The sequence below is a fragment of the Nothoprocta perdicaria genome, unplaced genomic scaffold (assembly GCF_003342845.1).
Source record: "Nothoprocta perdicaria isolate Ctin4 unplaced genomic scaffold, notPer1 scaffold_2, whole genome shotgun sequence".
Taxonomy (NCBI): Eukaryota; Metazoa; Chordata; class Aves; order Tinamiformes; family Tinamidae; genus Nothoprocta; species Nothoprocta perdicaria.
In genome coordinates, this window is record NW_020455204.1 from 10,275,078 (window position 1) to 10,287,472 (window position 12,395).

General features: G+C 34.9%; 1 protein-coding gene across 1 annotated transcript in view; it reads left to right on the forward strand.

Annotated features, from left to right (window-relative positions):
- The window catches only part of ARAP2 (ArfGAP with RhoGAP domain, ankyrin repeat and PH domain 2), a 105,326-nt gene that overhangs the window by 44,764 nt on the left and 48,167 nt on the right, over positions 1-12,395 (forward strand). The window contains exons 9-15 of the mRNA XM_026037803.1: positions 2,037-2,152; positions 3,331-3,530; positions 4,355-4,440; positions 5,102-5,284; positions 7,295-7,469; positions 8,801-8,935; positions 10,871-11,015. Of these exons, the coding sequence (XP_025893588.1) occupies positions 2,037-2,152; positions 3,331-3,530; positions 4,355-4,440; positions 5,102-5,284; positions 7,295-7,469; positions 8,801-8,935; positions 10,871-11,015 (1,040 nt within the window). The remainder of the gene's footprint in view (positions 1-2,036; positions 2,153-3,330; positions 3,531-4,354; positions 4,441-5,101; positions 5,285-7,294; positions 7,470-8,800; positions 8,936-10,870; positions 11,016-12,395) is intronic.

A 12,395-nucleotide genomic window follows, 5' to 3' on the forward strand; every position in this document is an offset into this window, starting at 1 on the left:
TTCACTCCTCTTTTCATCATTACCCTTCTTTTATCCTCAGTAACCTCTAATCTGGACCTAAGAGTCTATTAAACTCCTTTTACGCACATTTTCTGATAGTCCTTCAGCTGCCATTTAATACCAAAGAATATGGTGCAGTTAGCCAGGTTCAAGCATGGTCTTATTCTTGCCCTTTTAAAATGTGGCACTCTTAGAACAAATTATAGGCAAACAACAGATGCATGCCTCCAATTTACCACTTACAAGTGCAAACCACTTAAGTGTAGAAAGTAAAAAGTTGGTTTTTAATTTTGTTTTGCTCGTCCAATTTATGACATTGCTACTAATAGAAGTCAGAGTTTAGTAGCATTTTTCTATCTTCACTGTTTTTTACCGTATATTTCAGGTTTCTGTTTATGTCATTGGTGATGTCTGAGAATTTTTCTTTACCACAGAACACACTGTCAAGATCATGCTCAAAAAGAGATTATATTGCCCACTGCTTTCACATAGAACTGGTTTTTGAGGATAAATTAGGGACTATGTAGGCTTTGTGGAGAACTTTGGTCTTCTCTAAAGCATATTTCTCAGTATCAAAACCATTGATTAAAAAAAAAATGGGTGTGAAGGGGTGCTAAAGTTGAGGAAAAAGAATAAAAATGTATATTTTGCAGAGAATGAAGAGAACTAAAAAAAATAAAAATAATTATATGAATAACCATTCATATAGCTAACCTTCATATGCTAGGAAGATTGTTGGAAAGATTTAAATTTTGAATTTTCATTCCGCTCTGAAATCCACACCTTGAATACTCATTACCAAAGAAGTATTTGATGGCCTTATTCCTGTTCTTGATGTATTTAAAATGTAACTTCTTTTGTCAATTTTTATTTGCTCATGAGCTTTAATGTTGTTACAGAATTTAAAAACCTCATGAAGATAGACTTGTCAGTGATGCAGACTTAAATCTGTATGTAGTAGAAAAACAACCTCCCCTGCAAATGCAGGTAACTGCTGAACCTTTTGTCTGCAGTGGTCACATTTTTATCTGCCCATATCTGCTCTCACTTAGCTGTCTTTTGAGAAGTGACTTAATATCTTGCACATCATGTATGTGGATTTCTTCTTTTCGCTTGAGTGAGGATTTTTTTATTTCTGTTTTGTGTTTTCAAGAAGTCAGTTAATATTCCTAGCAACTCAATATAAATTTGTAAAGATGATCTCTGTTAGATGAATATCAAATTAGTTTAAGAAAGAAATAATGATGGGATTCAATGTATGTTAGGAATAAACATATATGACTTAGTGATTCCAAAATAGCTGTCTTTGAGAGAGCCTCATAAGACCTCACTGAATTTGAATATTTTTAACAGGCTGTTGTATTTCAAGATTGCTTTTTATTTTAAATACCTTTTTAATGGAAAAAAAAAATTCTCAGTTCTCAAGTTTTTCAGGAAGAAAAGTAGTCAATATCTCTAATAACTAGGCCACAAATAACTGCTTATTTTAGCTATAGGGATTTTCTCTAGAACATATTTGACATATTTAATTCATGTAACACATCAGCAACATGAGCAGACAAAGGTTTAAGAACCTGAATTTTTATCCATTTTGTTAAAACATTGTTTGAAAGCAGGCAAAGCTGCTGTCAGTGAGAAGGATTTAGCCATATAAATATGTTCTAGCCCGTAAAGGATGTTTTAAGCTAGATATACTTCTGTGCTTGTAGATGTACATTTTAATATTTTAATGCAATGTGTCAGTTCATCTTTTTCCTTTTATTAATAGCTATAGTATGTGACTTTAATTTTTTTTTTTTCCCCCACATGTAATCAAACAAGATCATTCCAACAAGTTTCAAAATTAGAAGGGTAGTACTTGGACATAATTTAGTATAGCTTTAGTTTCTCCTTAATGAATTAGGAAGAGCTTGCTTGTTAATTCTATAATCTGTACTACTGAGCCTGGATTTTTGGAGTACAGTGAATTAATCGTTCTGAATATGTTTCTGATTTTTGAATAATTGAAATCTCTAATTTTATTGTCTTCTCCTTAGGATTTTAAGGCAGGATTTGGTATCACTTTAATCCCGATGAATGTGGCAAATGTGAAACAAGTGGACCGGACGGCAAAACAGTCTTTTGAATTAATTACTCCCTATAAAAGCTTTAGGTGAGAAAATTTGATATGTACATTAAAAATATGAAAATGGTGGTTTAACCTTGTCTGGGTTAAAAAAAAAAAAAAAAAGTAATGCTTTTAAAAATGATACTAAGCATTTTTTTAAATAAACAACAGAAGGATTTTCTTCCCTTCACTTAGTTGTGCGCTTCAGCAGTTATGTCTCTTAGTAAACATCATATGCCCAGAGATTTATATTTTTATGTAGCAGTCTTTGATTCTGTGCAAGGAAAGGAATTACTGCAAGCACTTTATCTTAAAGAAATTATAAAGTGCAATCCTGGGAAAAAATGCTGCATCCATTTAAACAGTAAGCATTTCCTTCTAATATAAAAAGAGACAGTTTTGTGCCATTCAGTATAAAAAGCTTCCAGTGAAGTCAGTAGGAAGTTCTACTTTGGCTGAAGCTGTGACCTTAAATGATTTTAAAGAAAACAAAATAAAAGTGTATGTTAATAAGGATATGAAAGCCAAAGTGCAGCGGTGTTTCCTAAATGAAATCTCAGTAATGCAGGAAGGGAAGAAAACGCTTTGTTCTCCTTGAATTGCTAAATGTTAACCTCAAGATAGGGGACTGAAAAGCAAACAATTTCCTTTCATTCTCAGCAGACCAGAGAAGCAGGTCAATCAGGCTTGATCAGTGATTTGAGTCTATGGTTACTTGGTAGATAGCAAGTTCTTTGACTTTCTGTAAGCTATCACTGTGTTAGTGTGTGTGTTATTATTACTTATATTTTTCAAAAAGATCAACTTAAATAAAAAGCATTTTTTGACTGTTAAATGTCACAAGTCTGTTTTTACTGCTTATTAAATTTCCATGTTTCCTTAAGTTAATTTATGCTGCTATTAAAGTAGAAATTTAGAGTTTGTTATGTGTTGGCATAAAAATGCTCAAAGTAACTCAGGATCATAATGTGAAAGTTGCAAATACTACTTAGCTCCTGCTAATAGTGTTTTTTGTTGAAAACTGAATATGCAGGTTGAGTTGTTTTTCCCTGAATAACAATACAAGAAAATAATATATTTCCCCTTAGTATTCAAATCTATGTAGAGGAAGATTTTTTTGACTTTGATTCCACATATAGATGTGAATAAATAAGAGCAACTACAGACTATTTAATTGGGTTTTAAAATAAAGATCAATAATGCAAAGAAGTCAATTGTTTCAGCTTTACAGCAGAGTCAGAAAGAGAGAAACAAGACTGGATTGAAGCACTGCAGCAATCGATAGCAGAAACTCTGTCTGATTATGAAGTAGCTGAGAAGATTTGGTTCAATGAGTCAAACAGGAGCTGCGCTGACTGCAAAGCTCCCAATCCTGACTGGGCATCCATCAATCTCTGTGTTGTCATTTGTAAGAAGTGTGCAGGTACAGTAATTAATGATGGGCCATGTGGGTTCTACAAAATGTCATATTTGCATAGCTGTGCATGTCCTCGAGTTGGCTTTTTTTAATTTTTACGGTGCCATCCTTGTAAAAGTTTTGACAAACAAAAAATGAGCATAACTTTTTAATACCACTGACTTCATCCTTATTTTAAAGCGCTTTCATGCATAAATGACAAATCTGCAAGGTGATTGGTATTGTTCTGATGAATAATCCTTCACAATCAGTGGAAATGAAGGCACACTATTTGGGAAATGAAGGCACACTACACTTGGGAAATAGCTGTTTTTTGCCAAGGATGGTTTCCAATGAAGAATAACAATTTTCAGTGGACATGGTAAATTATAAATTTGAGGTGTTAATTTGATTACATTGGGCCTTTTTTGGACTATTAACAGGGATATCTTTTTTATGTTTTTGTTTATTTGTTTTTTATATGTTAATGTCTTAAGCAGTAAAGAGCAAAATAATTCTCTTGGTCCTGTCTTTCCAAAACAAATCCTTCAAAGAATGTCCTACATCAGTCAATGTCCTTTGTTTATTCTTTACTATCAAGTATGAAAATTGCCATGGTATTTAACCTGAAGAGGATGTTATTTCTGCTGCAAATACAACCCACATCTTGTGTGTGTGTGTGTGTGTGTGTGTGTATAGAGTAGTGCTTTTATTGTATATCCTAACATCAAACAAAATTAATTAAAGAACAAAAAATATGACTTCATTAAAGTTGTGGTTTTGTTTTCTGGGCATCAGAGAAACTCAGTTTAAGTGAGTTAAAAAACTTAAAAGTGTTTTTTTATTTCCAGGACAACACAGATCTCTAGGACCAAGAGATTCAAAGGTTCGAAGCCTGAAGATGGATGCCAGCATTTGGAGTAATGAACTTATTGAGGTATTTTATGATATTTTAGCTCTTTGCTATGACTTCAAAGCTTGAATATGTGTAGAAATTATTCATTTTATTTCCAAGAAAAACAAGAATATAGATGTTAAGTTCTAATAAAGTGACTTCTAATTAAATTCTAATAAATTCTAATAAACTTTCTGGGAGTGCTGTATCTAGGAGTCTTTCAAAATATTCAGTTGTTTTGAGAAACATCTGTAGCACTTTCTCTTACCATTTGAAGCATGTAGGAAGGAAAAAGGAAAAGGGTGTGCTTTGGTGAGCAATCCTGATAGGGAGGTGACTCCTCAACAGAAGGTTAGTTGCTCTAGTGTGTTTAGTAGTGATGCTCATAGACAGAGTTGAGTAATTTCAGTGTTGGCCTTGGTTAGCATGTAAAGCTTAGTTGCTATTGCTGGTCATCATGACTATAGAACTATAAACATGTTGATTATTCATTTAAATGGAAGCCATGACTTCAGGGATTGCCCCTCCTGCAGTCTTCCAGTCTCTTTCTTGCATTCTTCACAGACATACACACACACACACAAACACACACACACAAATACATATGTTCTTTTTTTAAGCACTTTTTCTAGACATTAGCTTTGTATCTTTCATGCTGCTTGTTTGTTTTCCTTTGTAATCCTTTTTCTTATAATTCACCCAGCTCTTCATCATCATTGGAAATAAGAGGGCAAACAGCTTTTGGGCAGGAAGTCTTTCTCCAGATGAAGAGCTGCACATGGATGCCCCTGCAGAGAAAAGGATAGCATTCATTACACAAAAATACAAGGAGGGAAAATTCAGGAAAGTGCCTTTTCCGTACAAATCCAAAGAACAGTTGAATAAGGTAATAGTGGAACGGATATGTCCTTACCATGCCTTTTGTATTGATCTTTGTGAATTTTGGTTAACTTGTGAAACTAATGAAAGATAAATTCAGAATCTTGAGCTATATTTCTTACAGAGCTGAGGAAGTCTTGTTTTGGAGCCTTTACACACATCATTTCATGAAGCTGTGATTTCTACGTGACACCTATTCACCTTAGGTCATGTCGCAAGCACTAAACCTAATATTAAAGCCCTCATATATATTAAGTATAAAAGACTCTGAGTTTTAATTCTGTATTAGATAACTGTTGTTTGGGACAAGAATGATTTAAATGTAGAGTAATCTTGTGATGGTTTGAAAATAATTCATGTGTAACTAATGTATATTATTTATTTAGATACCTTGAAAAGCTTGTAGATGAGACTCTGGGTTTTGAACCTTGAGTTTTCATGTAGGGATCTTAGGATTAAGTTTTATGATTGTTTTGATGTCCAGTTCACTGACTGATAATCATGTACTGATATCAGAGACACGATTATTTAGAGTTCATGAACACTGAAGATTTAAGGAGCATTATTCAATGCTCTCAGTGGCATAAGGGTCAAATTGTCCCCAAGTATAACCAGAGACTGTAGGAAGATGTTAGCGCTAAAAATTCATTGTGCTCTGTACTGGAGATCTCATTCATTCAATGATACTTTTATCAAAAATTGAAGTGTCATTTTCTTGCACATCGTAGTTACATACAGGTAGAAAGTCAAAAAAAGAGCACTTGAAAACGTTACTACCTTTAAAACACTTCTAGGCAAAGTAGGGGCCCACCTCTTTGTATCCCTCGAATTCAGATTTGCTGGATTTCACTGGAATGAGGAAACAACCTTAGATTTCATGGGAAACTGTTTATATTTTTGCAATATAAAACCTTTTTAATATACAGTTATTGGTGATAGCTTTGCAATAGCTTTTTGATAGCTTGATTTTTTAATTTTTTTTTTAAATCTTGTAACTATTGACCCAATAAAATTGAATACCTTGCTGTGTTTTGGCATCTTGATTTTTCTATTTCTTTTTATTATTATTATTACTTTATGGAGTAATTATCTGTCAGTTAAGCATTTAACTACTGAGTGATATCATATGTAATGATCAAATTCCCTGCAGAAACATGAAATTGCAATGTAATAAGGCAGTCATTGCCAGGTAATTATTGAACCTTTACTGGACTATCTGCTATATCATCGCTTTCCTTCTGCATGCTTATATGCTTATTATAGCAGCTGAATTTTAAGAGAAGTACTGTTGTGTTGAACATTTCTGCCTTAATTATTTCAGAAAAGCCTGTTCTTTAATCAATAATTGAGATTTCAGTAAATCGTAGGAGCTGTCATGGAGTAGATTGTTGAAGTTATATAGCTACTCATGGTTTTAAGGTCGTGAACCAACAACTTTGTGCTGTTTGTCTGGCATTCTGCATAGAAATATGAAAGAAGGTAGATTTTTCAAGAGGTACTTGAAGCTTTAATTCTCAGAGAAGATGACCCAAGAATGAAGACACACTGAACAGTAGTCATCTTTCTTACTGATACTATGAATTTGAATTTCACTATGGTTCCTAATAACACAGTTTAACATTCAGATGTTGTCTTTTTTTTTCTTTTTTTTTTTGTTGAATTAAAAGGCTATAATAACAATTTGTTGTTTTTAGTAGTTTAATGTGTGATGGGAGATGAGGAGGATTTTTGGCAAAACGAGCAAGATGTCCACTGCTTACACCCTAGTGAAACTGGTAGCAGCAACATTTTGCAGGATTTGCTTTTTTTTTTTTTTTTTTTTTTTGGTTGATGGAGCTTTTTTTTTCCTGGTAAATTCACACCTTACTTCATCATTCCTGATACTTCCCAGTGTTTATAGTCTTTGTGGATACAGAGGAACTGCATCAGAGGCGAAAGCATTTGCATCTAAATTGCAAGTACTTGTTGCCAGTAACTTTCTAATTTAAACAGACATCTTTTCCCTCTTTGTGATCAGGCTCTATGTGCTGCAGTAGTTAAACAAGATGTGCTGGAAACTCTGATGTTGCTGTTCAGTGGGGCTGATGTCATGTGTGCCACTGGAGATCCTGTTTACAGTACTCCCTACTTACTAGCCAAGAAAGCTGGACAAAGACTACAAATGGAGTTCCTCTACCATAATAAGTTCTCAGGTAGGAAATGGACTACCTCTACCATAATAAATTCTCAGGTAGTTCTCAGGTCTCTTTGCTTTGATCTTCTGATATTATATAGAGTAAAAAGGAGGAAGGAACAGAAGAAAAAATGGAATTTTGTTGAACAATAGTAATATGGGAGGGGAGGCAACATGAACTGGATTTTAGTAGATAGCAAATGATGATTATGATTGACTTATTTGCTCAGACATCCATCATATTTAGCACTTAAGCAGTCAAATACCTGATGATGACTAGAGGCCTCATACCTTTGTTTTGTAGCACAGAAGAAAAACATTTCTTCTGGCCTTATTACCAGCCACTTACCTGAAGAAAAAAAAATGACTAGATATAGTTAACATATAACCAAAGTAGTCCTCCCCAGTGGATTGGCATTTTGTTAATATTAATTTGATATATGTATCTACTGTACTCAGATCTACGAGTTTTCACAAACGCTCCTCCCAAGTATAACTCATGTTTTTAACCTATAATAATACCTATCCCACCCTTTTTCCAGTCACAACTTCTATTACAGCTTCAAGCACATGATAACCTGCAAGTCTCTCCCTGGAAGTCTGGTCTCAATGGATGACTTATGAGGCTTGTGAAGCCAGAAAGCTGCTATTAAGAAATTGCAGATGTGTTAAAAGCCTTTTGAGTGTTTGAATTAGTCTGTGAATGAAAGTTTACATGCAGATTATGCTGGTAGAAATCTGTGCTATACTGCAGCCAGCAGTATGGACATACTTCTGGACCTCTGCAACTCTGCAAAATGACACCACAAGAGTTATTAACGGCAAAGAGCTTTCGTAGGGATTCTTAGAGCGAAAGACAATGCCTTAAATTCGGTGTGAACCCTGCCTTGAAACAAGAGCAGATATTGCCTTGTAGTATGTTGAACTGAATCACTGCGTAAATGAGCAGCTGTGGGTTTTTTGTTTGTTTGTTTGCTGCTTACGCTGCGCAGTGGTCATGAAGCTGCAGAGAGGTTTCTTGCCTTGGCTCTGCAGGCAGCGCTGCAGTGAGCCTGGACTGGGGTTTGATCCTGCCCATGGGGAAAGGAGAATCATTTCAGGCTGACTGTGATTGTCCTAATCATCATCTGGCTGCTGCCAGAGTTTGTGCATTCAATTCTGAAATCAAGATAAACCATCTGGTTGGTGTGTTTCTGTTTTTTAACCCTCTTAAAAAAAAAAAAAAAATTTATACAAGAAATGTTACAGACCAACTGTAGCTGTGAAAGCAGACATGAGGAGAAATGGATATAACTTGTAGTAGAGGAAGTTCTGTGTGTTGCTTACTTCTACTTTTATTTTTCTTAATAGATTTTCCAAACACTGACGCTGGTTTTGAAAGTGGCTTCTCTCAAGATTCTTCACATTCCACCTTTCTTTGTGAATTTTTATACAAGGTTTCTTCTAATACTGCTAAGCTTCTTACAGAGAAGAAATTAAAAGAAGGTATTTCACTTTTACTTTATGTGCTTGTATGCTTTTTAAAATATGTATATATACATTTATATATAACAGACCTACTTCATAATCCTGTAGACCTACTTCATATAAAGTAAATGATGATTGTCTTGATCTCTTTATTGAAGAAAATTCAAAAGAAAATTCAACTACTGAAAAAAGATTATACTGATTATTGATAAAGACATTTAAAAATATTTCTCACTTTAATAATATTTACATAAATGTGACTGCCAAAAATGAGAGGGAAAAAGTTATAATTTTGCTATTGCCTGAAAACTCTAATGTATCTTAGTGATGTCTAGAAAGACATTATGAGAAAAGGTCTATCGCTATTTCAAATATAGAATTTATAATCTTTTTTTCTTCTAATGTTTTCTTTTTCTTCATATACTTTCATAAAATCTCATTATGATGAACCAGTATGGGTTATGCATGCTATGGATGGTCAGGTGTTGATGGAATCATTTTTGATTTTCCTCCTGTTCTTACTGCCATGATGGTTAGAGCAGAGCAGCAGTGTGTGGGAGAGACAGGTTCAATTCCCTGCTCTGCCTGAGAAGGTTCAGTGCATCTGGTCGCGTTACCAGAGGACGTGAGCTGCCTCTTCAGCGCTGGAGAGGAGGAATGAGCTCTTTTGCTGAAGCAGTTGAGACTCATTAAGCCAGGTCCCAAGGAGCAGAGAGGATGCCCAGTGCTTGGAGGGGGGTCACAGCTCTTGCTGAAGTTTTGGGCCTTGTCCCGGAGTTGTTTTGTTTTGCTTTGTTTTTAATGCAGTTTGAGGAAATGGCCGGGAGCCAGAAGCCAGTTAGGCTCTGTAACCATTAAGTGCTTCTCGCAGTGTGTGCATCTCCTTCGGAGGCAGTTGTCAGTGCTGCCTTCTGTGCCAAGGGATTTCAGTACTGTGCTTGGCGTCCCCGAAATGGCTCTGTGGGCGCAGTGCTAATTGTAAATGAAACACGAGGAATCTCTCAGTGCTGTGACCCGAACCCAGGTTTTATGAATAATCAGGCAGAGTACATGAAAAAAAGTACGGGTTGTTTTTCACCGTGTGGGTTTCAGATAGTGCGGGAGGGAGGAAGCCAGCTTTGAGTGCAGCCCTCATTAAAGCAGGAGCGGTGGTTTCAGCGGGGCTGCCTGGCTTGGGGGAGTGCTAGTTAGCAGCTGTTGATGGGCAGTGGGAAGAGACCTCAAACACGGGGCTGTTCTGATGCAGTTCATCAAAAAAAACATAAGGTTAGCGCTGTGGGGGTGTCCGCTGGATTTTGTCTCACTTTTTAATGTAAAAGTTTTAATGGCATCCCATTAGAAGTCTTGGTATCACCAATTTAACCTTGGATATGGTAACAATTCATGGAATAGTAAAGCAGTGAACTGCTTTCTAGAAGGGGTATCACTGGAGCAGGGCGAGGGGAAACAAAAAATACAAAAGCCTAACATTTCGTGTTTTGTGCCCAACTACAGTAACCTTTTATGTTATCAAAACCTTTATCTCAGGCTTGCTTTAGATTTTAATGTCTGTATCTGGATATAATGTATATAAAACTGGATTTAAACTAATATAAAAATAATGGGAATAAACAAACAACAACCTAAAGTAGTCCCCAGGTATTTATAAAACTTGAGTGAACCATACAGAAATTTTGTACCAAGTTCAAAAAAAAAAAAAAAAAAGTAAAATATCAGTTAATATATCACGTGAAATGATGGCGTGGTGGTTATTTATTGCTATTACTGTTACAATCCTCCAGAGCTATTTTACCAAATTCTTATGAATATTTTATGAGAATATATGCAAAAATATAGAAATTTTAAATTTAAGCCTGTAGAAAAAAACAGTGAATTTTGTTTTAGGACCTCTTTCTGTGATTTTTTTTCTGTGATATCAAACAACTGATTTTTCCATTATTTCTTTAATCGCAGAATGCAACAGAAGATGGTGCACTTTGGAAAGCGGCTTTCTAAGCTACTACGAAAATGATAAAGCTACCACTCCTAATGGAATGATTGACATCAGTGAAGTCATTTGTCTTGTAGTGCACAAGTCAGACTTCTTTTCAAATAGAGGGTAGGTTCCAGAGTTTTTAATTTCATAAATTTGGATACAGTAATGCTTGTTGGTTTTCATGGTAGTTCACTTGTCGCTGAATTTTGAACATGCATTTTAGAGAGAGAGGGGAAAAAAAAAAAAAGCTGAATTGTTTTATGTTGACTTGAAGAAGTAAGTGCTAAGTGGTATTTGGAAATTTTTCTTTTAATAGTGATATAGTGAAAATGCAAAGATAATATAAAATCTTAGCATAAATTAGATATGTCTGTTTCTTTTTAAGACTATAATGCATATTCTCAACTCTTAAAAGGTTACACAATGATTATTGTAATTATTCTTTCTGGGAGTGACCTCTACCTCAAGCTAAAACTCTTGCCTTTATTTTTTTTTTTTTCTCCTAATAAATAATAATAGAGCAGTTTAGAGCTTTTTACAATCCTTTAGGCTTTGGTTACAGATATGTTGGCCGCCGAAACCCATTCTTTGTTCTGCAAGTGTAGCTATTGAACAGTCAATTAGTCTGAAGATGATGACTTTTTCTGCCTGCTTCTGCTCTTCAGGTTCTCCAGCTTAGGCGCAAGGGTAGGTAGTTCTTTCTACATAGTCAGAGTAGTGTAGTGGAGCAAACATTTGCCTTCTTGGAGAGTTCTTAGTAGGTGATCTTGACATGACTTCTTCTGTAGTCTTGTTTTTCTTTTATATCTATCACACGTGCTGTCATCCATCTACAATGTTGAGAGTTTACAAGAATCAACTCCTGTCTTGAGTTTAGAATATAAAGATGGCATATATTGAAATAAGATATAAATGGTACAACAAATATTATGAATTTTTTGCACTCCTTTGAAAGTTAAAGGCTTTTTATAAGACATTAACACAGAGGAAAAAGTATGTATACACATGTATGACCGAGAGTCATGAGGGAAAAAAAAACAGTATTTTCAAGAGTACTCCCCGACTTCAGCACATTTTTGAAACACTGGTTGTTAAGAAGTGTTAAAATGCTGCACCAGTAGGAATGGATACATATGAAATTTCTCATGGAGGGATGAGTTCTTAAAAATTCTGAAGCTTATTGAAAAAATGGGTCATGGAGAGGAAGAAAATCCTGCCTTATGAATGACTGTGAAAGAGTGACAGAGGTGAGCAAAGGTGTTTTGTTTTGACTGCAAAAACTTGATGGAAATTATTTTTAGCTTTGTCCAAAGTTATCAATACACAGAAGGAAATACAAGATGTGTGGTAAAGTAAAACTGCAGAAAGACTGAAATCAGTTGTCATTGTTACCCTTAACAATGTGGCAGGATTTCAGTGCATGTACGTTATGGGTAATGGATTTTTACAGGCTCTTTAAAATTTCTTTTTAATCTTTTTGTGTGTATGAAAAATAACAAACAG